The sequence below is a fragment of the Panthera uncia genome, chromosome B4 (assembly GCF_023721935.1).
Source record: "Panthera uncia isolate 11264 chromosome B4, Puncia_PCG_1.0, whole genome shotgun sequence".
Taxonomy (NCBI): Eukaryota; Metazoa; Chordata; class Mammalia; order Carnivora; family Felidae; genus Panthera; species Panthera uncia.
In genome coordinates, this window is record NC_064809.1 from 100,181,061 (window position 1) to 100,208,059 (window position 26,999).

At 34.8% G+C, this 26,999-nt stretch overlaps 1 protein-coding gene across 3 annotated transcripts in view; it reads right to left on the reverse strand.

Moving 5' to 3' along the window:
• Window positions 1-26,999, reverse strand: part of PAWR (pro-apoptotic WT1 regulator) — a 137,364-nt gene that overhangs the window by 20,808 nt on the left and 89,557 nt on the right. For all 3 annotated transcript variants that reach the window (XR_007456737.1, XM_049625994.1, XM_049625995.1), the window contains exons 3-4: window positions 20,475-20,509; window positions 69-216 (exon numbers count right to left, since the gene is read on the reverse strand). Coding sequence is in view for 2 of the 3 variants with exons in the window: in XM_049625994.1 (XP_049481951.1) it covers window positions 69-216; window positions 20,475-20,509 (183 nt within the window). In the remaining variant the exon portion in view is untranslated. The remainder of the gene's footprint in view (window positions 1-68; window positions 217-20,474; window positions 20,510-26,999) is intronic.

Sequence of the window (26,999 nt, forward strand, 5' to 3'; positions counted from 1 at the left end):
AGTTAAAAAAAAAAGGAATCTCAATAGCATATTAATTTTACCAACCTTAAATAATTTGTAATTCATACCTTTTCAAGATCTTCAATTTTCTTTTCCAACATGCTACTTGAGACCAAATTACCTGAAGCATTTGCATCCCTATTATATCTGCTGAACCCACTTCTATCTGTTCGGGGATATCTACTTGAGACATCTTCTTCAGAGGCAGTAGTTGTGCTGTGGAAATAAAAAGCTGTATTTTATAAAGAATCTAACACTCAGCAAGAAAAATGCCAAGAATATTTTCTATTCACCATAAATAATTACCACTCCCCAAGAATACGTGGTCATAGTAGCCAACTCATATATAACTAAAGAAGTTAATCATTATTCCAACACATTGGAAAAAAAAAAAAGGTTAATTCTTTTGACCACTATCTACTAAGTAGCTGCTAAGTACCAGACACTGTTCTGGGTACTAAAGATGTAACAGCAAACAAAGACATGGCCTCTGCCAAAATTTCAGGGAGCTTTCAGTTTAGCAGGGAATATAACCAATTATAATAAAGCAAGATGACCAACACAGTAAGTGTCTGGTACTAGGAGAACAATGACAGGAGACTTAATGAAGACTACCTGTGGTAAAAACAAACAAACAAACAAACAAACAAACAAAAAACCCCACTTTGTTTTTCCTTTTTTTTCTTTTTTCTAAATTCCAAACCATCATGGACCAATACTTTCATAAGATCAAATAAAAATGAACTAGTGGAAAAATAAAAGTAAAAAAAAGGCCATATAAAATACAAGTCCAATGTTTTATTAGCCACACCCATTAAATTATATTTCAATATATTTAGAATGAACAGAAAAAAGAATCACAAAAAATCATGTATTTTCATTGAAGTATGCATATAGGCAATCATAGAAAAGTTATCACACTAATAACTTTCATCATTTCATAACTCTAATTTAACCCAAAGTGATGCGTTAAATAGCAACTCTTCATATTAAATACCAATTCACAGTCTCTGAACTAATAGCATATATGCTAATATTTAAAGTTTTTAATGCAATATGAGGTTGCTTGTTTTTTGTATTAGTTATCTATTACTGCATTAAAAATTACACCAAAACCTAATGGCTTAAAACAACACACACTAACAATCTCACAATTAATTTCTGTTGGTCAGGAATCTGGAAGCAGTTTAGCTGGGTGGTTATGTTTCGAGGTCTTTGTGAGGTTTCTGTCAGGGCTACAGTCATCTGAAGGCCTGACTGGGCTAGAGAATTTGCCTTTATGCTCACTCACATGGCTGATGGCAAAAGGCCTCAGTTTCCTATTGGCTGTTGACCAAAAGCCTCAGTTCCTCAGCAGGTAGGCCTCTCCACTGGGCTGTTTACAACATGGCAGCTGGCTTCCAGAGAGAAAGGAACATGGCAACCAAGACAGACACTGCAGTATCTGCTATGACCTAATCTTAGGAGTGACATACTATCACATCACCCCTCTACTGCAGGAAGGGGATTACAAAGATGTAAATACCAGGAGGTAGGGCATCCTGGGAGCTCTCTCAGAAGCTGGTTACCACGAAGCTAACTGACCTGTTCTAGGTTAAATTGATGACAATGCTACCCACAAGGGACAAGATATATCTAAACTACTTCTGTGTTTTGTTTCAATAGCACTCATAACAGGAAACCTGGTTTCATAGATGTATGTTGACAGGAACAGAAGATACTTTAAAGAGATTTCAGCTCAAGATACTCATTTTTAACTTTCACCCCAAATCCAGAAAATTATGCTTTTTAAACTCTGTGCCAACACCAGTAATTTATCCATCAAAATTATAGTTAAATCTGAAATAGCTTTTGATGAAAAAAATGGATTCCTGATCTATTAATTTCCTATGCGTGGGTTTTCTTTTAATAAAAAAATTTTAAGTGCGTCTTACCAAATTTGTAAGGTATTTGATTTTAACATTTTATAAAATGTGCACTACAAAACTCATCACTACTTTACTGATAATTGTTACTATACTGTAAGACCCATAACAATTTGTGGAAACTTTCTCCCAAAATTTCTAACTTTCATTTTCGTCCTATGATATTATATAACATTAAAAACATCTGACACAGTTTCCTTGCATGGAAGGCTAAGATCATTTTTAAAAAAGAATAAAGCTATCAGGCAAATAAGTCTAATTCACATATTTACAAAGCTGGGGACCAAAATGGTTGCTTATCTTGCAAAAACATGAAGCTTTCTTCCCAAAGTTCAAGTACTTTTATCTGAAAATTTCCCTTTGAAAATTATTATATACCTTAGCACACAGTAACAGTTGACTAGTTCAGCTTCCAAACTATCAGTTTTTTTAAATATCAAAAATTACAATTCATACTTTAAGTGAACTACTGTTAATTTAGCTGATATAGCATGGCTTTCTCAATGAAGGGAAGCAGGACATTGATTTACATTATGGTATGTGCTCACTTCGGCAGCACATATACTAAAATTGGAATGATGTACATTATGGCACAAGTTCCAACATTTTTTGTCACTGTCTCTCTTTAATCAGAACATACCCCTCCCCACAAAAGCAAAGCAAAACTCCAAGCCACATTTGTTGATTTGTTAACTCTTCCAAGTTTTACATGATTTAGAGTAAGTTGTGTTTGTCAGCAAGGAAGTTGAAAAATAAATTCTGCCTTCATATCACTGTCATATTAAAATCAATGGGTCATCCAATTGTAACAAAAATTACTTTGCTATCCTTATTTGTCCAAGAGTTGGTCTTCTGTATCACTAAACTGTTCCTAAATATATCAAGCTATGGTGTTGTCAGAAAGTATTACATAAACTACCTTCCTTGCTACAGATTTATCCAACATCTCCAAGCCAACACCTTTGTCTTGTCATTTGTCTGTAGTTTTTTTTTTTAATGTTAGTAACATGAAATGAGACTTTAAAAGAAAGTAACAAAGCCCAATGATTCCATACAAAAACCCGAAGATCTGCTTGTGTCAGTTTCTTAACTGTAATATTTCTTTCAAATAATGCATTTGTGGTTGTGAATGTATTTATGTAATGCACATAAACGCCACTTAAGTTTTGATGGTATTAAGGCTGTGAAGCCAGCACACCGCTACAAATAGGCCACTGTGGTTTTAGCACTTCCCCACCAATTATGGCTAAAATTGAACTCAATACAGACATTCCTCAAAGACACTTTGGGTTTGGTTCCAGACCACAGTAATGAAGCAAGTATCACAATAAAGAGAGTCAAATGAAACTTTTGGTTTCCTAGTGTATATAAAGTTGTATTTACACCATAATGTAGCCTATTAAATGTACAATAACATTGTTTAAAAAAAATGTTCATACTTAAACTTAGAAATATTTTTAAAATGCTAACCATCATCTGAACTTTTAATGGAGTCATAATCTTTTTGCTAGTGGGGGGGTCCTACCTCAGTGTCATGGCTGCTGACTGATCAGGGTGGTGGCTGCTAAAGGCTGGGGTGGCTGCAGCAATTTAGCAAAATAAGGCAACAGTGAAGTTGGCTGCATTGATAGGACTCTTCCCTTCATGAACAATTTCTCAGTAGCATGCAATGCCGTTTAATAGCATTTTACCCACAGTAGAATTTCTTTCAAAATTGGGAGTCTAAGCTCTCAAACCCGGCCAACACTTTAGCAACTAAGTTTATGTATTATCTAAATCCTTTGTTGTCCTTTCAACAATCCTCACAGCATCTTCACCAGGAGTGAAGACGTAAAAACCCATCTCAAGAAACCATTTTTCTCTGCTCATCCATAAGAAGCAACTCCTCTCCAGTAAAGTTCTATCATGAGATTTCAACAACTCAGTCACATCTTCAGGCTTCATTTCTAATTCTAGTTCTCTTGTTATTTCTACCACATCTGCAGTTACTTCCTTCCTCCACTGGTCTTGAACCTTCAAATTGTAAAAAACAAAAACAAAAACAAAAAACAACACAGTAACTACAAAGTACAATAAGCAAAGTGCAATAAAAAACAAGGTTTGCCTGTGTAGAGAACTAATGCTTCCCAACAAAACTAGCACAAACTCTTTTGGTCTGTAACTCTCTAAAATTATCATCATTTGGTTTACTACTAGTGCCACATTCAGAAAAGGTGTATGTTTTCTTATTATAAAAGTCTAGTACCTAGATTTAGATAATACAAATAAAAGAAGAAATTGAAAAGAATGAAAAAGATTTTTAAACTTAGTTTTATTATACATTTACTTTTTAATTATCTCATTTATGAAAGAAGTCTGATTAAATTTAATTAAAGATTTTTTTTTTTAATTAAAGATTTTTAAAGTGAATAAATCCTTGTTGTTTTTTTCAGCTCTTACACATTTTGGGTTACAAATGACTAACATAAAAATAACACACATGGAGCAAAATATACATTCTTCTCAAGTTCACATGGTACATTCACCCAGACTAACCATATTCTCGACTATAAAGCCCACCTTCACAAATTTAAAAGAATAGAAATCAGGGGCGCCTGGGTGGCTCAGTCAGTTGAGCGACCGACTTCGGCTCAGGTCATGATCTCACAGTCCATGAGTTGGAGCCCCACGTCGGGCTCTGTGCTTACAGCTCAGAGCCTGGAGCCTGTTTCGGATTCTGTGTCTCCCTCTCTCTGACCCTCCCCCGTTCATGCTCTGTCTCTCTCTGTCTCAAAAATAAACGTTAAAAAAAATTTTTTTTTAAATAAAAGAATAGAAATCATATAATGCCTGCTCTCAGAACACAACAGAATTAAACATGAAATTAATAGCAGAGAGATCACTGGAAAACTGTAAAATGTGTAGAGATTGATTAACAGACTTTTAAATAACACATGAGTCAAAGAAGAAATCTTAAGAGAAATTTTTAAATGTTTTGAACTAAACAAAAATGAACCCACAGCTTAAAATTTGTGAGATACAACGAAAGCAGTGCTTACACAGAAATTTGTAGCACTGAATGCATATATTAGAAAAGAAAAGAAAACCTAAAATTAATACTTTAAGTTTCTACCTTACATAACTAGAAAAGGGAGAGCAAATTAAGTCCCAAATAGGTAGAAGAAATGAAGTAAGAATGAAGGCAGAAATCAGTGAAATTGAAAACAGGAAACCAATACAGAAAATCAATGAAACCAAAAACGATTTCTTTGAAAAGAGCAATAAATTCAATAGGCCTCTAGCTAGGAGAGAGGACACAGGTTATTAATATCAGAAATTAAAAAGGGGACATCATTTTAGAGCCCATGGACATTAAAAGGATAATAAAGGAATACTGTGAACATCTCTACCCACAAATTTGATGACCTAGGTGAAATGAGCCAATTCCTTGAAAGATATAGTCTGCTAAAACTCACACAAAAAGAAACAATGTGAATAGGCCTATATCTCTTAATGAAATTGGATCAATAATTAGTAACTTTCCAAAACAGAAAGCACCAGGCCCAGGCAGGTTCACTGGTGAATCCTACACCAAACATTTAAGGAAGAATTATACCAATTCTCTCAAATCTCTTCCAGAAGACAGACGCAGAAGGAATACTTCCTAACTCATTCTGTAAGGCCAGCATTACCCTAATGCCAAAACCAGATGAAAATATCACAAGATAACTATAGACTAATATTAATATCTCTTATGAACATACAGATGCAAAAACCCTCAACAAAATATTTATAAATAAAATTTAACACTCAAAAAATTGTATTAAGTGGAATTTATCCCAGCTATTCAAGGCTGGTTCAACATTTCAAAAATCAATTAAAGAACTGACAGCTTTCCCCTAAGGTCAGGAACAAAACAGGATATCTACTCTAACCACTTTTATTCAACATAGTACTGGTGGTCTTAGCCACAGCAATCAGAGAACATAAATACAAGTCATCCAAATTGATAAGAAGTAAAAGTCTCCTTATTTGCAGATGATACGATACTATATAGAGAAAACCCTTAAGAATCCACAAAAAAAAAAATATACTCAAACGGATAAATGAATTGAGTAAAGTCACAGGATACAAAAATAAATGGACAGAATCTGTTGCATTCCTATACACTAGTAATGAAGCAGTAGAAAGTGAAATTAAGACAATTCCATTTACAACTACATCAAAAACAATAAAACACCTAGGAATGAACTTAACCAAAGAGGTGAAAGATGTGTACTCTAAAAACTACAGAAAGTCAAGGTGACACAAAGAAAGACATTCCATGCTCATGAATTGGAAAAACAAATATTGTTAAAATATCTATACTACTCAAAGCAATTTACAAACTTAATACAATCCTTATCAAAATACCAACAGCATTTTTCACAGAACCAGAACAAACAATCCTAAAATTTGTGGAACCACAAAAGACCTCAAATAGCCCAAGAAATCTTGAAAAAGAAAAACTAAACTGAAGGTATCACAATTCCAGATCTCGAGTTATATTACAAAGCGGTGGTAATTAAGACTGTATGGTACTAGCATTAAAAAAAAGAAAAAAAAAAAAAAAAAGCATAGATCATTGGAATAGAATAGAAAACCCAGAAGTAAACCCACAATTATGTGGTCAATTAATCTTTGACAAAGGAGGAAAGAACATACAATGGGAAAAAGACAATCTCTTCAACAAATGGTGTTGTGAAATTGGACAGCCACATGCAAAAGAATGAAACTAGACCACTTTCTTTCACCATACACAAAAAATAAACTCAAAATGGATTAAACACCTAAATGTGAAACCTGAAACCATAAAAACCCCTGAAGACAGCACAGGCAGTAGTCTCTCAGACATCAGCCATAGCAATAGTTTTCTAGATATGTCTCCTAAGGCAAAGGAAATAAAAGCAAAAATAAACTACTGGGACTACATCAAAATAAAAGGCCTCTGTACAGTGAAGGAAATAACAAAAGTAAAATACAGTCTACTGAATGGGAGGAGTTATCTGCAAATGGCATATCAGATAAATGGCTAGTATCCAAAATACATAAAATATTTGTATAAATATATAAAGATGTGATACAACTCAATACCCCAAAAACAATCCAATTAAAAATGGGCAGAAGACATGAACAGACATTTCTCCAAAGAAGACATAGAGATGGCCAATAGACACATAAAAAATACTCAACATCACTCATCATCAGGGAAATGCAAATGAAAACTACAATGAAATATCACCTCAAACCTGTCAGAATGACTAAAATCAACAACACAAGAAACTACAAGTGTTGACAAGGATGTGGATAAACAGGAACCTTCTTGCACGATTGGTGGGAATGCAAACTCGTGCAGCCACTGTAGAAAATGGAATGGAGGTTCCTCAAAGAATTAAAACTAGAACTACCCTATGACCCAGGAGTCGCACTACTGGGTATTTACCCAAAAAATATGAAAACGCTAATTCAAAGGGATACGTGCACCTCTATTTTTATTGCAGCATTATTTACAAAAGCCAAGATATGGAAGCCTATCAGGTGTCTATCAATAGATGAATGGATAAAGAGGACACATACAATAGAATATTATTCAACCACAAAACAAGAATGAAATCTTGCCAGTTGCAACAACATGGATAGAGCTGGAGGGTACAATGTCAGGCAAAGTAAGTCAGTCAGAGAAAGACAAATACCATTATGATCTCACTCACATGTGGAATTTAAGAAACAAAACAAATAAGCAAAGGGAAAAAGGGGGGGGGGAGAGAAACCAAGAAACAGACTCTTAAATATAGAGAACTGATGGTTACCAGAAAGGAGGTGGGTAGGGATATGGGTGAAATAGGAGACTGGGTTGGGGGGGAGGGGCGCGCCTGGGTGGCTCAGTCAGTTAAGTGTCTGACTTCGGCTTAGGTCATGATCTTGCGGTTCATGTGTTTGAACCCTGTGTCAGGCTCTGTGCTAACATGCCTGCTTCAGATTCTGTGTTTCCCACTCTCTCTGCCTCTCCCCTGCTTGCACTCTCTCTCTCTCTCTTTCAAAAATAAATATTTTTAAAAATGTGTTTTAAGAAATAGGGAGTGGGAATTAAAGAGTACACTTATGATGAAAAATAAATAAAATGATAAAATAAAACAAAAAACAAAAACCAATAAATGTAACCCATCACATCAAGGCTGACAAAGAAAAATCAAATGATCATACCAATAGATGTAGAAAAAGTATATGACAAAACCCAATATCTATTCATGAAAAAAATTCTAGACAAATAAAGCACAGAAGAGAATTTCCTCATCTTGATAAAGGATACCTACAAAAACCTACATCATACTAAGTGGTGAGACATTTGAAGCTACCCTGCTAAGACCAGGAACAAGGCCAGACTATCTTTCACCACCCCCTTTTTTTTTTAAGTTTGTTTATTTATTTTTTGAGAGAGAGGTAGAGAACACAAGCAGCAGAGGGGTAGGGCAGGGGAGGGCAGAGGATCCAAAGCAGGTTCTGTGCTGATAGCAAAGAGTCAGATATGGGGCCAAAGTCAGACACTTAACTGACTGAGCCACCTGGGAGCCCTTCACCACTCCTTTTCAACATCTTGGAGGAAGTCCTAGCTAATGCAACAAAACAAGAAAAGGAAATAAAAGGTATACAGATTGGGAACACAAAAATAAAACTGTATTTGTTCACAGATGACATGACATCACTGTTTATATATAAAACCCAAAAGAATCAACAAAAAAATTCCTGGACCTAACAAACAATTATAGAAGGGTTGCAAGATACAAGTTTAATACACAAAAATCAATCAATCACTTTCCTATATACAAGCAATAAACACATGGAATTTGAAATTAAAAACACAATATATTTACATTAGCTCCCCTCAAAATGAAATACTTAGGCATAAATCTAATAAGAAAGTACTATATCTATAAGAGGGAAACTACAAAACTCTGATGAAAGAGATCAAAGAAAAACTAAATAAATGGAGAAATATTCTTAGCTAATGAACAGGAAAATTCAATATTGGCGAAGTGTCAATTCTTCCCAACTTGATCTATAGTCAATGCAAGCTCAAACAAAACCCCAGCAAGTTATTTTGTAGAGACAAACTAATTCTAAATTTTACACAGGGAGGCAAAAAATCCAGAAAAGCTAACACAATACCGGAAAACAAAACTGGACGACTGGTTATACCCAACTTCAATACTTAACTATTAAGCTAGAGTAACCAACGCAGTGTGGTACTATTGAAAGAATAAATAGAGCAATGGAACAGATAGAAAGCCTAGAAATAAACTCATAGAAATAACCCATGACTGATCTTTGACAAAAGATGGAACAAAGATAAAACAGTCTTTTCAACAAATGCTGCTGGAACAACTAAACATCCACATGCATAAAATGAAAAATTAAGACAAAGACCTTATGCCTTTTATAAAAATCAACTCAAAATGGATAACGGACATAAATGTAAAATGCAAAACTTATATAAACCTTCTAGAAGATAGCTAACATAGGAGAAAACCTAGAAAACCTTAGTTATGGAAAAGACTTTTAATATTCAACACCAAAGGCATAATCCATTAAAGAAATAGTTGACAGCCTGACTTCATTAAAATTAAAACTTTCTACTCTGTAAAAGAAAATGTTAAAGAGAATGGGAAGACAAGCCACACTGAGAGAAAATACTTACAACAAAACACACCTGATAAAGAACTATTATCCAAAATTTACAAAGAACTCTTAAAACTCAACAATAAACAATGCTATTAAAAAATAAGTCAAAGACCTTAATCGACACTTTATCAAAGATATGCAGATGGTAAATAAGTGTATGAAAAGATGTTCCATATTATGTCATCAGGGAAATCCAAATTAAAACAACAATGCACACCCATTAGAATGGCTAAAATCAGAAACAATGAAAACCCCAAACACTACTGAAGATTACAGCAACAGGAACTCTCATTCACTGCTGGTAGAAATATAAAATTGTACAGCCACTTTGGGAGGCTGCTTGGCAGCTTCTTATAAAACTAAATCTACTCTTAACCATATGATCCATCAATCATGCTCCTTGGCATTTACCTGAAGAAACTGGAAGCTTAGGTCTGCACAAATATCTGCACAGGGATGTTTATAGCAGCTTTATTCATAATTCCCAAAATTTAGAAGCAAACACAATATCCTTTCATAGGTGAATGGACAGATAAACTGTGGTAGATCTGGAATATTACTCAGTGCTAAAAAGAACCTTAAGTGCATATTAGAAGTGAAAGAAGCCAATATGAGAAGGCTATATAATGTACGATCTTAATTATATGACACTGTGGAAAAGGTAAAACTGTGGAGTAAGATCAGTAGTTTATAGGGGCTAGGGGGAGATTTAAAAGGGGGAAGGATAAACAGGTGGAGTACAGAGGACTTTCAGAGCAGTGAAAATACTTTCAGAGCAGTGAAAATACTCTGTATTGTATCATAAATTTTAATTATTTATGATACAAAATTTTTTGTTTTCCCAAAACTGACTATAATATTTTTACTGAAAGTACAGGTGAATATGCTTCATTATTTCTTAGGATCTTATTTTAACATTTTGTGATACAGAGATTCAAAGCACTAGCTCTAAGATCAGTTTGCATATTTGATCTTTAATGGCTGTCATAACAGAAAGAGATAACTTAAAATAAGAATTAAAAATTTTAAAACCTTTCACTTAAAACCCAAAATAAGCAGGCAAGAAAATATCTGATTTTGTAGATTTTGCCAGCTGGACAATCATGTGATCATCTTTGCATTTATATACTTGGTTTGATATTTTTTTTAAATTCTACCCCCCAGATTTATTTTGTAAACATTAAACTGGATAATAATTCATGTATCCATTTAACGTACAAATTACAGTATTGTGCAGCATTCAGAAAGTGAATGAAACATGCTTCCCTCAGGATATCTCCAGTAACAAATGACCATCTGACATATAAAGCAAGGGCATAATAAACAAACAGTACACAGTAATAGCTCTGAAGAAGAAATGTCATAGTGTTCTTTAGATTAAAAAGTAAATATAAAAGTTATAATATTTTCTTCCTACATATCAATATTATCTTGTGTATCACTCCACCTTGGAGTCTAGTTTAGACTTCACTTAAAGATCATAGGAAGTCATTAAAGCAGGTAAAATGAAAGAAGCATTTTAATAAAATGCACTGAAGAAAAAACTGGAGGTAGGGAGGTCAGTTTGGAGGCCATCAAAATAAACTATTTAAGAGATGCTGATGTCTTAGATTGGTGTGTTGGCACTGAAGATATATAAGTGATACAAACTCAATAAGTCTTGATAAATGACTGGATGTAGTTGATGTAGTGGGGGGAAAAAAAACAAAGAAGGGTCATAAGCAACACTCAGATTTCTGGTTTCAGCGAAAGTGGATTCTGACGCCAACTACTGAAATTGACCAGGTTTCACAAGTTTACTTTTGAACATGCTGAGTTTGAGAAACTTCTGAGATATTCAAAGTTGTTGGTTATACAGGTAATAGAGCCAATGCTTGGGAGTCATCAGTATATGCACAGGTAGTAATGGAAGTCATTGAAGTAAAGGAAATTTCTGGCACAAATACACAGAACAAAAAGAGAATAAAGTTGATTACAGAGAGCTGAGTAACACCACCACATAAAGAACAAGTACAGGAAAGGAAGAACTACAAACAAAACTAGGAAATAGCAGCAAAGTGGTAGAAAGAAAATCAAGAGAGTAAGGTATCTCTGAAGTCATATCATATTATAGAAGAGCATTAGAATCATTTTTAAAAAACTTTCCCCTTAAAATACTCAGTTACCTAAACCAACAACATTATTTGTGTAGAAATTACAATCCTGACAACCACAAACATCAAAACCTAGAAATATGGATATCCCTTAATAACTCTGTATCTGCCTGAGGTACAAGCTTAAAACAGTATTTTTTAGAAAATTTAAACAATTAACAATTTCTAAGATTCTTCATATTAGGCTTGCCAATACATAAATGATAGTATTATACAAATTCAAAACAAGGAATAATTATTAGAAAACAAAATCAGTGCTGTATCCCCATTATGTACTAGATCTGTAAGAAATACTGTCAAAACTGTGAATATTGTTACTTGATCTTATTGCCAAATTTAGATCTGTGTACTTTAAAAACAAATGCTTTCAACCTATTTTGAGGGACATATATGTACAATGCAGAATACACAGAATAAAAGACTGTTTCATTAACTCCAAAAAGTCTGTAATACTCTACTGAGGAATGTTAACACAAATCTCTAACTAATATAATTCCAAAAAGAATCTCCTTTGCCCTTAGCTATAAAAAAATACTAACTATAATGTTCAGAAAAGGGAAAAGAATAAAGTATCATCAAAGATAAATACTTCCATTTTCAGAAAGTTTTTCCCCACTGGGAGTTTTCACATCTTTTGTGGTAAGTCTAGGGAGGTGTTATATTGGGGAATAAAACACTGTTTTTCTAAAACTATCATGAGAACAAGATTGGCACAGTATTATAAGATTAGAGCTAGAGGAATTTTCCACTAAAGTAGGTATTTTAAGGCTTAGTAATTATAAGAAATACAAGACTTATGAGTAAAATCCCACTTTTAGAATGGGTATCAAGAATTTAGCAGTATTGGATAAACCATGAAACCCTTAAATAACCAACAAGTACATGATTGGCCTCCATATTTTTACCATGTTTCGCTATCTTATTCTCCCCCATCATTAGTCCCACTCCTCATAACAGCCCCTTACTCTGTGTGTAGACTTTCTCTTTCCTCTTCCTTTACACACGAGTGCACGTGCATATACACACACACACACACAACTCAATGTCAAAATCAAAAACTCTCAGACTCTATTCAAACTATGATATATATTAATTGTAGGATATGAAAAATATAAATCAATTATCTCCAGTAATCCCACCAACCCAGAGATAATTGCCAATACATTTCACAACATAGTAGTTCTTAACCTTTTATACTCAGCTTCCTTTGAAAATCTATTGAAAAGATCTGTCCCAGATAAACAATAAATTATTTTACATATTAGTTCATCAATAGATTTCAAGTTATAAACACCTGATCTATGTTATGAGACTTTGTTTTGTATCATACTTTGTAATATGTTCACCCTCTCCCATTTAACATAAATAGGTAATTATTATCCTATATAATTAATAGTTTTCTACATCATCAGTTTAATGTCTGCATTATAACTATACTATATTAATTTTTGGCATATTAAATAGAGTGAATTAACCTAAAGAGATAAAATATGACAACTATCTCACCATATATACCCAGTTGCTCAAATTTTACTACCTGAGGGATAGACAAAACAAATCCAGAAAACATTCTTCCAGATGTAAGTCACTGTACTTGGTAAAAACAGCTAAAATTATATGCACTTCATTTTTATCTTAATGTGTGTGGGCGCCTGGATGGCTCAGTTATTAAGCATCTGACTTTGGCTCAGGTCATCATTTGTGATATTGGCTCGATATCACCATTTGTGAGATCGAGCCCCGCTTCGGGTGAACCCCACTTTTCTCTTTCTCTTTTTCTCTCTCTCTCTACTCTCTCTCCATCTGCTCCTCCTAGATTCTCTCTCTGCCCCTCGTTCACTTGTGCCCTCTCTCTCAAAAAAAAAAAAAAAAAAAAAGAAAAAAATGTATCACCCAAACAGCCAAGCATACTACCTTGCATCTCACAACTATTCAAAACATATTTGATAAAACATCCATTTTATTTTTTTCAGAAAAGTCTTCAACTAAGCAATATGAAAAATGTCTATGTATTTATTAAGAGTAAATAGGAACCACAAAAAATTTACACATGAATGTTCCTAATATGTTCACATAGGCCAAAAAGTAGAAACACCCCAAATGTCCATCCTGTGATATTATCCACGCAGGCTACAACACAGATAAATCTTGCAGACATAATGCTAAACGAAAGAAGCCAGACCAAAAGGCCACATATAGTATGACTTCATTTATATGCATTACCCAACATAGGCAAATCTATAAAAACACATAGCAGAGTACTGGTTGCTAAAGCTAAGGGGAAGGCGAAAATAGGGACTGGCCATTTCCTGGGTATGGGGTTTCCCTTTTTTTTTTTTTTTTTTTTTTTTTTTTTTTTTTTTTTTTTTTGTGGAGAGTAGTTCTGGAACTAGATAGCGGTCATGGCTATACAACACTGTGTAAGTAAGTACTATCAACCACTGAATTGTACACTTTTAAACATCATGAACCATTTGAACTATACCTCAAAACTCTCTAAAAAAGAGATTAAATATGGAATAGCAAGTTCAAATTAGTGATCAATATCCAAGGAAATATAATACATAAAATGCACTTAAAAATGATACTGCACAAAATATTGTTACATAATTTCTCTTTCATGAATATAAAGATAACTTTAGATTTTGTTGGAACTGAAGATTGTAAGAACAAAAGTTATTTTCCCATACTGCAGCCAAAGTAAAGACAGCTGAGGAGATTCTGTGAAATCTAAAGCCACTGAAGTGGAAGTTACTTTGCAAAAAAAACTATGTTAAACAAACAAACAAAAAAATCCAGTTACTGGTACTGTCCAGTTACTTGGGAGTCAAAATAGGCTAAATCAAACTCTGAATCAAACATCTTACATGCTACCCATACTAGGCAAATTAACATTAACATAAGGTAAATCAACATATGTTGATAAAATCAACCAATTAATATCTGTCTTATCTCACACAAGTCACTAAACTTCACTGTACCTCAGTTTGCTCATTTGTAAAATGAGTATAAAGAAACATTTCCCTCATAAGGGTGTTGGGAAAATTAACTGAATTAACATATAAGGAAAGTACTGTTAAGAGTGTATGGTACATAATAAATATTATGTAAATTTTAGCTAATAATATTTACAACATAGATAAAAGTTCACATATCCACAAGGAAACAATTCAGTCCACAAAATGTACCAGTGTCTCAATTACTTTTAAATGATCATTTTTTGACATTCATGTCATTTGCAAGATCCATTAACCAGAAGAACCACAGTTAGAATACTGTATGCCTTACACCATTTGGTAAAATACAGAATATACTAATACAAAAATACGACATCTTGAGAAAGAATAGATTTCTTTAGAAACAAGTCCCAAGACGACTTGTTTCTCTTCAACTACCAAAAGATACCTTTCGTCTTTAGTCTGTAATTCTCACCTACAAAGAATTTCGCTGATTGTTTTGGTTTGATCCCTGACCAACAAACCGAAGAAATTTCTGGTGACTCAGTGGTTCTCAAAACATAAGTGCAATCAAACAAGAACTACTGGTTTTAAAACAATGGTTATAAAGTTCTATTTAGAAAAAAGTTGCGACATCGAAAATCTTGCATGAAAATGGTTTCTGAATAAATTATTCACTTTCTAAACTTACATAGGTTCTATTCAATTTCCAATGAAAGAGTTTAAGAATCAAGTGACAAATAAAGGTTTGAACTTCTCTGTATATTAGCTCAAAAACAACAGATGTGAGATAATAAGAATTTGAGATATAGTATCTTTTAAAAGTGAGGCCTCTCTTTTTCACAGTAAGTGAAGTGTAAAAAGGAGAGTTATCTGAAATCAGATGGGAAGTTGTAACACCACACACGAATGGCTGTGGCTCATACGGAGGTAAGTTGGTAGATGTGTGACGTGTATATTTTGTGTATTCCTCCGTGGTTCAGTTGAGCTGGATAGTTTTCTATGTTTGCCTAGTGTTTCTGATGAACAAAATTGTGCATAAGCAAACATAAAATTTGTGTTATGGTCAAATTATTCCCTACTATATCAACTGGGACAAATTTTAGTTTTCAAGAACAAGTATTATAGCAGAACTGACTGTTAGAGAATGTTGGCTCTTAAGGAAAAGAATCATAGTCACATTTAATCCAAATAAAGAATAAGGGCAGCTGGTAGTCTCAGAGGAACATGCAACTCTTGATCCCGGGGTTATGAGTTTGAGCCCCATGTTGGATGTAGAGATTGCTTAAATAAATAAAAATAAAAAATAAAGAAATTATGGGTCACCAAAGCAGTTACAATGAGCAGTTCTGTACATCACTGAAAGGGAGAAAAGCAGAGAACGCTATTGATACTAGCCATTCTCTTTAAAACATAAAAGCTGAAGTAATATTAACTAAGCAGCACACCAGAATACAAAACTGTATGTCTATTATGCTCACAGTTAAACAAATAAAAAGCCTAAAGGGGCACCTGGGTGGCTCAATCGGTTAAGCGTCCGACTTCAGCTCAGGTCATGATCTCACAGCTTGTGAGTTTGAACCCCACATCAGGCTCTGTGCTGACAGCTCAGAGCCTGGAACCTGCTTCGGATTCTGAGTCTCCCCTCTCTCTGCCCCTCCCATTCTCATTCTCTGTCTCTGTCTCTCAATAAAAAATAAACATTAAAAAAAATTTTTTTTAAAGCTACATAAATGAAACCTAAAATTAAGGTTACTAGAAAGGAGGATGACTTAGAAGCACTTATGACTTGGCACAATTACTTAATAAAGTAATTAATACTGAATTAAATATATTTGTGAAAACAAAACAACCAGTTAATTACTATGTGAGAATAAAACTTAGTATTTGTCTTAGCTTGTTTCCCATGTTTTTTAATCAGAACCATTCTTGATGGTTGAATTACTTAAATAAAAATGGTAAATTATACACCTTGATTAATCCTACCCATTGCAAGTCATTTTAGAACTGTCTTTTTTTTTTGAAGTGTATGACAGTTTTATTTAGATATCATATTGAGCAGACTATCTATAAGCACACATCTACTAATCTGTCTTGCCTTTGAAAAAAAATCCTCGTTTTAACCAACGCACTATGAACTTAACCAAGTAAGCATATTAACAAAGTCACACATTGAAAAAAAAAAAAAAGCCTACAAATACATGGCACTGACACTGATCCATCTTTCCTAAACCCTGAATTTCAGAAATTTCATTATCTCCATCTCCAAATAGTTTCTAAACATGTTTCAAAAAGGAAATTAGTCAGGGGGCGCCTGGGTGGCTCAGTCGATTAAGCAGCTGACTTTGGCCCTGGTCATGATCTCACAGTTCCTGAGGCTCTGTGCTGACAGCTCAGAGTCTGGAGCCTGTTTCAGATTCTGTATCTTTCTCTCTCTCTCTCTCTCTCTCTCTCTCTCCCTCTGCCCCTCCCCTGCTCGTACTCTGTCACACTCCCTCTCTCTCTCTTTCAAGAACAAAAAAAAAAAAAAAAGGGGGGGGGGTGAGGAAAACACTTAAAAAAAAAAAGGAAATTAGTATCAGTTTTTAAGAGATGCTCTAGATAAACAAGTTGATTCAGTAAAATACAGCCTAACTAGATTGAGTGTATAACAAACTCAGTGCTCAAAAAGTACATTCTTGATATTTGTAAGAAAAAATTACATATTAAATTCATAATTTATAACAGCACACATACAAACTAATCTTGTGGGTTCTTGTATCTAATGATTTTTTAAGTGTATTCATTTAGAAAAAGAGAGAGAATGAATGAATGAATGAATGAATCCCAAGCAGGCTCTGCACTGTCATCACAGAGCCCTACATGAGGCTCGAACTCACAAACCCATGAGATAATGACCTGAGCTAAAATCAAGAGATGGATACTTAACCAACAACCGAGCCACCCAGGCGTCCCTGTAATGATTTTTTAAGAGTTTGTCTAGCTGTGTACAGGAGATAAGTTATTTGATGTACTGAAAATATTTTCTAACATATGAGGTCAAATTTCTAATCTTTAGCCATTCTTCCTTTTTTTTAAATCCTCATTAGTCGGCAGACACAAATCACCAAGGAACATCCATTCCCTAGTCATTGCTACAACTTGCTGACAAATTAATGAAAGTAACGAACTATTGATGCACAATTTAACAAATTCCTCTAGATAAGGAATTGATAATTTCAGATACAGATCTTGAGTTTTGTTTAGTTTTATTTTTTTAGTATTTTTTTCTTTTTAGACAGTATTCAAACAACGAGTTGTTGTAAGTCAGTGAATAATGACTAGAAGCTTTTAAGAATGTATGTTTTATAACAATGTTAAACAGGGCTAAACCTTTGAAAGCTGAAAAGTAACAAAACATGCTCTAGGTAACAAAAATAACAAAAGTACCAATGCAGGAATAGGTCCCAAGTAAAATGATCTAAAAAGCTTATAATAAACACATACATGATGGAAAACCAATTTTCTTCCTGATTTAACACAATGATACATAAAGTTTTTGATGAGTATTTATAAGAAAATTATTCCCTTGTTGATTCTACTTAACACTAATCTGAAAAGTATCAATTTTAATTCAATGTTTAATATTTAATAAATAAATACTTATACATTTGTTAAGTTACTGAAGTTTATCTTTATTCCCCAAACCAAAAACTAATGGTAAATTTTTTTTTGGTTTGAGGTAGCCTGAAAATACGCCAAATCAGAGCTATTTGGCAATAATTTCTGTCAAAAGAAAAGATTTCCAGTTTAAGCTATTCATGTTAAGTAGAAATTAATAAGCCATGTATAAATGTTAGAAGCTTAGAGGCACCTGGGTAGCTCAGTTGGTTAAGTGCCTGACTCTTGATTTCGGCTCAGGTCATGATCTCACAGTTCATGAGTTCAGGCCCTGCATCAGGCTCTATGCTGGCAGTGCAGAGCCTATTTGGGATTTTCTCTCTCTCCCTCTCTCTTTCTGCCCCTACCCTGCTCATGCTCTTGTGCGTGCTCTCTCTCTAAAAATAAACAAGTATTTTTTTTAAACTGTCAGAAGCTAAAAGGAATCACAGGTTTCATTATACCTAAACCAAAATTACTCAGAAATGAAAATTAAAGAAGCAGTAACAAACATAGTTCACCTGAGACAGTTTCCGACCTACTTAATTCAATTACTGATTATCTTGGCCTTACTCCTTTCTACCACTATGGCCCATAGTAAAACTTAAAAATTAAATTTTAGGGGTGTCTAGATGGCTCAGTCAGTTGAGCATTGAACTCTTGATTTCAGCTCCGGTCCTGATCTCACGGTTTGTAAGTTTGAGCCCCGTGTGAGGCTCCTTGCTGATAGCACAGACATGGAAGCCTGCTTGGGATTCTCTCTCTCTCCCTCTCTCTATGCCACCCCCCACTCCCCACATCACACTCACGTGCTCTCTCTCTCTCTCAAAATAAACAAACAAAATTTTATTTATTCAATTTGTGTATTTATTTATATGTATTAAAATTAAAGTTCCTCTTAATCAATGTTTTATTTTAGATGGAATATAATAACCAAAACTTTCAACAAAATACTTAAACTTTAACATACAAATAGAGGAAATAAAAGGTTTTATATGTATGAATTTAAGTAGATGGTACAAGCACGTGTGTTCTGAAGTCAGGTTGTCGGAGTTCAAATCTAGACTCTACTGTTAACTAGCTTTGTACCCCTGTGAAATTATTCTACCTCTTGAACCCTACTTCCCTCATCTACAAAACGAATGTAAATACTGTACCTACTGTACCTATCTTTTAAGATAATTGTCAGAATTGAATGTGAGATTTCTATGTAAAGCACCTTGGACATTATAAACACTTGATAAGGTCTACCATGACTCTATGATTGTTTGCACATGTATGACCACATCTTCTGTAATCTTTACGACTTCAACAGGGAAAAAGGAAGCTAATAGCCCAAGAATCTCCATTAAACAACTTCTCATATCTAATTCTGCTTTTCTTCCTATACAGGTACATATACACTCAAACACATTTTCTGGTAAAAGCAATGCTCATTGTGCAGAGGACTTGGTATGGTCTGAATGTTTTAAGATCCCCCCAAATTCGTATGTTGAAATCCTCATTTACATGGTAATATTAGGAAAGTGGGGTCTTTCGCAAGTGCTTAGGTCACAAAGGTGGAGACTTCATGGATGGAATTAGTTCTCCGATAAAAGAGACCTGAGAGAGCTCCTGGGCTCCTTCTACCACACTAAGGACAAGACAAGTAGTTGTTAGTCTGCAACCCAGAAGAGGGCCTTCACCAGAACCTGACCTTGCTGGCTATCTGATCTCTTACTTCCAGCCTCCGGAACTATGAGAAAAGTAGTTTCTGTTTAAGCCATCCTTTCTTTGGTGTTTTATTATGGCAGTCCAAGCTAATAAAGATAGTATAAGTATTTTCAATGTTCAAATATATAAGGGAAACTGATTCTAAGTTTTTATTTTGCTAATTTCATCAGTCCCATACAAATTCATGGTATGTACAGTTTTCCAAGACAGCAGGGTATCTCAGAATAAATCATGGTCGGACAGAAAGGACTATACTCCCGCCAACAAATGTAATTTCTTAAGAGCATGATATTAAGGTTTCTTATTTTTCAACAAGGTGTTTGAAACAGTTCTAGTTAGTTAAGTCATGTCTAACTATATGTTGTAGGTCAAAACTTAAGGATTCTTACCTTTTATATCTGCCTGAAACTGTTCTAGATGGCTCCTGTAAAGTAAAAATAACGACATCAGTTTGGGTGTGTGTGCAAGAACACAATTCCAGATTATATAAATCAGTTAATCATGTCTAATTTTGAAAGAAACTAATATGGAACAAATATCAATACTTTTAAAAATTCACAATGCTGGTCAGACTAAAGAAGACTCTACATCTGATTTTTCAGACAAAACCAATCACTTTTTTAAAAGCGTATTTTTAATTTAGAAGATTTTTAAAACTCAGAAAATGGTAAAAGCAAGCATCATTCATCAACCAATCAACTTTTTTTTTGGAAGCCAATAAGCATTAAGAACACAATTAGAATCATATACATCTCCCTCCACTGTTTTTTTTTGCCCTCGATTAAAAAAAAATTCACCACAGGGGCGCCTGGGTGGCTCAGTCAGTTAAGCGGCCGACTTCAGCTCAGGTCATGATCTCGCGGTCCGTGAGTTCGAGCCCCACGTCGGGCTCTGTGCTCACAGCTCAGAGCCTGGAGCCTGTTTCAGATTCTGTGTCTCCCTCTCTCTGACCCTCCCCCGTTCATGCTCTGTCTCTCTCTGTCTCAAAAATAAATAAACGTTAAAAAAAAAAATTAAAAAAAAAAATTCACCACATACATATAATGATGAATGCCTATTTTCAAAGACACCTAAAAATAAAAAGAAAGTATGATCAGCATAAAAGCTGATGGTAAGCTATCTAAAAGAAAGGTTGCTGAAAGTTAACATTAACCATTGAGGTGGGGAAATTATTACCTTGCAAATAACCAGGCATTTTTCTGTTCAATCTTTTAATAACTCAGGCTCTTCAAATATTTTTTGCAATTTCATTTTAATAAAACCAGTCAAAATGAAATGAGTCATTTTAAAAATTGGTAATTCTTTTCTTCTAGTTATCATTAAAAATCTCCAAGAGAGACTCTACAGTAAAGAACAAATGATGTTAAAATCAGAGAATAAGCTCCCTTTATAAAATGACTAGATTCCAGACTAAAACAGCAAATACTGATTGCATGGTACAATAAAGGACATTATACAGTACAGCAAACCATATGGTTAACAGTAAGATTTAGATCCAAGTTCCAACCAGACAGGCTTCAGTAGCTATGAAACTATGGGTAAGTTGTGTTGTTGTTGTTGTTGTTGTTTTTTAATGTCTATTCGTTTTTGACAGAGACAGCGCATGAGCGGGGGAGGGGCAGAGAGAGAGGGAGACACAGAATCTGAAGCAGGCTCCAGGCTCTGAGCTGTCAGCACAAAGCCCAACGTGGAGCTCAAAGCTCAAGTCAAAGGCTTAACTGAATGAGCCATCCAGGCACCCCTATGGCTAAGTTTTTAAACTTCTATCAGTCTCAGTTTCTCATCTCTAAAATAGGAGTAACATTGTGCATTTTATTAGATTATTGGGGATTAAAGGACATGAATGAACAAAAATTTGCACAACTCCTTTACAATAAGCTTACAATTTATATTCCACAACTAAGACTTTTTTTAAGCAGGGATATGAAAAAATCTTTACTAACTTTTCTATGTGGAATTTCAGTAAATCTGTCTCAATTATTCCAAGTCAGTATATTCCCATTAGGAAAGCTTAAACTGCTTATTTGAATATGTTTACCTCAACTTTTCATGTATGGCATACGTCTTATTTTCTGGAAGACAGGGATTCCCACCTTTGAGTCTTTTTCCTCCAAAACCCCAGCTCAAATCATATACAATCAATATGCATGGACAATGTATGGAAATAACTCCCCTAATAATGTAACACTACAGAAAAGTACCTCTTTGGAATTTACCAGTTGCAGAAAATAACCAGGGGACAGACAGATACTAGAAGTGTCCATATGCATGAGTTTGACCCCTTACCAGGATTACCTCTGGAGAAGCCATGCTTTGACAGTTGGTTTAAAGATATTTTAACTCTCCTTTGGGCATCAGATGTTTTTACAAGAAGGGACTGTAACAAAGCTTAGCAAGTAAACTTTCTCGAAAGAGTCTTTTATCTGTTTGTCATTAAAGTGGCAGTTCCTAAAGACGGGGCAGAGTATTTGTACCTTATACGTCAAACATGTAAAACAAATCTTCTCTGAGAATATCTCTAACAACAACAAAGAATATACTTTATAAAACCTAGTTTTAACATTATTTTTGAAACCAAAATAACTAGGTTAAAATGTTTAGTCACTGGTTATTTAGATAAAGTAGAAAGAAATACTAAGCTTATGTGTATCCATTTAAAGTACCTTTTATGGAATGTAGATGATAATGATTTCATATGAAACTTTTACCCCTAAAGTTTCACAAACAGTATTCAACATTTTTTATTAATCTTTCTCTTTATTTATTTATTTTGGGAGAGAGAAAGTATGAGCGGGGGAGGGGCAGACAGGGAGGGAGAGAGAATCCCAAGCAGGCTCAGCACTGTCAGTGCAGAGCCCGATGCAGGGCTCGAACTCAAGAATCACAAGACTGAGACCTGAGCTAAAATCAAGAGCCAGATGCTTAACCAACCATACCACTCAGGCACCTCACTCAACTAACATTTCATAAAGGTTTTCATTTATAAATTTCCCTAATCTTACTCTACATGAACTAAAACTAACACACAACATTAAATGATGTCTAAATATGCATTAGGAAAAAAATGCTAATAATGCCATAGGTTCCAAAACAACACCTTTCTCTCATTTTGGTTATAACTGAAATATTTTAAAAGATGACATCAGCTTGATTATCCAGACTACCTTTCACTGAAATGGAGTAAGCAGAATTGCTAAATGAGAATAGCCTTTACTGGATTTACTGATTTGTGGGTTACTGATAGATTGATTGAAACGACAGGAACAAGATTACAATAAATAATATTTCTGAAGTTTAACATAATCATTTTCCTTAATACTTTTGGTAAAACTCTGACTAAAAACAGATTTAGAGTAGAATTTTAACAAATGTAGAAATGTGAAATGAAGATTGTTTTCAGCAACAGTCTGGTGGCATTATACTAATTTTATATTTTGACCCAATTATAAATGACTTAAAGTCAGGATCAAACAAGTTTCCAGTTAAGTATACTAACAGAAGTTGTATAATATCGGTTTTCTAGATTTCTTGCAGCATTTTTTTTAACAACTAGTCACTTGAAACATATCTCAATTAAGTTTCACACACCATTTTCTTTTTGAGAGGCAGAGAGAGACAGAGCATGAGTGGTGGAGGGGCAGAGAGAGAGGGAGACACAGAATCTGAAGCAGGCTCCAGGCTCTGAGCTGTCAGCACAGAGCCCAATGCAGGCCTCGAACCCACGAACCGTGGGATGATGACCTGAGCCAAAGTCGGACACTCAACTGACTGAGCCACGCAGGCGCCCCTCACACAGTATTTTCTATGCAGCTAGTTTGGTGCAATTGATAAAATCAGAACCTGATCAAATTGTTCCATGTTCATGTCCAAGATCTGTAAACAATTAGAATTTAAGCTTATTTCTATATATCTATTTTTTCAATAGTTAGATTCTGAGACAGAACACACTTAAACTTATCATTATTACTTTTTTGTTGTTGATGTTGTTGTTACAGTGAGACAGAATGAGAGCGAGACACAGAGGGAGAGAGAGAATCTTAGGCAGGCTCCATGCTCAGTGCAGAGCCCGACACAGGGCTCAATCCCACGACCCTGGGATCAAGACCTGAGCCAAAATCAAGAATCAGATGCTCAACCAACTGAGCCACCCAAGCACTCAAAGCTTATTCTTTATTGGTAGATTTAAATAGGGTCTTTTATTAGATTACACATTTTGTAGCTAAATGTTACTTCACAATAATTCTAGTAATCAAATTACATTCCTTCATAATGGAATGTTTCTCAAAATGGATAGACTATATTTGTATGAGAACTAGTATAGAAGAAGAAATTGGGAGGAGTGGTAGCCTGCTTCTCGTGTGTGTATTCAAGATGGACAATTACAGATGCAGTTTAAAGTAATCTCTAAAACTCTTGCCAAAAAGAGAAAATATTAGAAAAAAACAAAATCAAGAGCAGGGATCCTCTTTTATAATTTAAAAATTACAATACTTTTTTTAATGTTTATTTATCTTTGAGAGACAGAGAGAGAGAGAGAGTGCAAGCCAGGGAAAGGTAGAGAAGGAGAGGGAGACAGAGGATCCAAAGCGGGCTCTGCACTGACAGCAGAGAGCCCAATGCAGGGCTTGAACTCATGAACCATGAGAACATGACCTGAACCAAAGTCAGATGCTCAACCACTGAGCCACCCAGGCACCCTTAAAATTATAATACTTTTAAGAAGGAAAATGCTTGATGTTTTTTACACATTAATACTCTACGCAAATGTAAACTTCACCTCAGATTTGTTAACTAGAAGCCTCTATATTTCTGTGGCAACAAAGAACAACTCAATAATTACTATACCTATTAAAGTTGACAATTCCAGTCTAAATGGGGGGAAGGGTGTGGAGGAGAAATACCAGTATCATTGAAATGACTTGTAAAAAAACAACTGCTAAGACTGACATTGGTCTTAAAAGTTTCAAAGACTATGTAATTAGACCTTCTGGTAACCTCAAAGCCTGTTACACAACTGATTTAAAATAATACTTTGTCAGAAATAATCTTCCTTGCAATGGGATGGTTTATATTACTACAGGGAAGGAGAAAGACCTATATAGAGCTTAGAAAATGTTGGCAAGGCACCAACTGTTTGTGTAAGTTTAAATAAGACATTCTTGCTTCAGTTAAGCTTAGAATGGTCACTAAAGAAATCCCACGAATTGTCTTTACAGGTGCACTGGCAGATCAGAACTTGTAAAGTATAAACAAATATAAAAGCATGTGTGAAATATGATCAGAGAAATACAAGCCCAACTAAATATAGCAAAAATAATACTAAAGTTATTCAAACAAACTAATTAATGACAAAGCCATAGCTCTCAATAAAATTATGGCATAACATGCTAACTGGCCCTCAGGACTAAATTAAAGCAGCTATACTGGTATATGTAATGTAGCAAGATACACTGCTGAGGATGAATGCAGAACAAAGTATCTGTAATGTATAATTGATAAAACAGTAAGAAAAATGACAAAACAAGAACTTTATCAAATTAACAAAGATTAAAACAGGAAAAACTCATCATTCCCCTTCTTTTTCTGAATGATTCAGTCCTAAAGCCATTAGATAGGGCAGAGCTAGATAGGGAGAAAACAGTGCCCCAAACCAGGCAATCAGAAGACTGGAGCCCTACATGAAGAAGAACAGTCTCCAAGGAGAAGCAACCCAGCATGAGGTCTCAGAGTCTGAACATGAACAAAGAAAGACCCTAGGAAGGGCAGCCTATCACAGGATGACAGAAGCTAAGCAGGGTAAGGAAGGAATCCTGGGGAGTGGAAGAGGAGGGGTGATCTAGGGCAGCGAGTCACAACTCAAGCAGGGTAGAGACGGCATCCAGGATGCCCAAGCCTAAAGAGTGTCAGCAGAGTGTTCATGCACAAGGAAAGCCAACATGGGATATCAGCAGAACCCACTTGTGGTGAGGAGGGAATAAATACAGGCAAAGGGTGGCAATGAGAGATAGGTTACATACAAGGGATTGAACAAATAAGAAAACATTACAGATAGTGGGAAGCAAGTTTCTCGATGTTTGTTTCTCACAAAAGAGAGTTACAAATACTAGAATAAAACCCTATGAGATTAGAATTGAAAGTTATCAGTATAAATTCATTTCAGTATCTACCCAGATAGGTGTAGGTAGGTAGGCAGACAGAAGACAAAATAGATATGTACACATAGGTATGTATATATAGATATACACATATTTTGTAGGTCTATACTCAGAGAGGGACCAGGAATGGTGACACTTCAATAACATAAACATACCTACAGTGCATATCTTGGCTTCAAAATATTTTCCAGTAAAAGGAATCAGAGCTCCTTGGCTTCTTAAAGAAATAGCTGCTTCTAAGGTTGGTGTAGGAAAGTTAAAGATGAGCCTGTAATATCATATTATGCCAAGGAAGTATTCCAATTCCAAGAATGGAGAAGTGGCAAAGGATACAAAAGTTCAAATGAGCTCCCAGTGGCAAAATATGGGATAATTTGATCAAAATAAATGATGATGGTGTGACAGGCAGAATAACGACCCTCAAAAATGTCTAGGTCTTAAACCTGTAATCTTCAAACATATTAGGTTATATGGCAAAGGGAAATTAAGGCCGCTAATCAACAACCCTAAATAGGAAGATTATCCTAGATTATCTGATAGGCCCAACTATGTCTTAAACCCTGTAACTTTCAAACCTATTAGGTTATATGGCAAAGGGAAATTAAGGTTGCTAATCAACAACCCTAAATAGGAAGATTATCCTAGATTATCTGATAGCCCAACGTAATCACAAGGGTTATTAAAAGTGGAAGACAGCCCCCCTTCGGGTGAGCTCAAGCCCTGCTTTGGACGAACACGAGTCCCGCTTCGGGTGAGCCG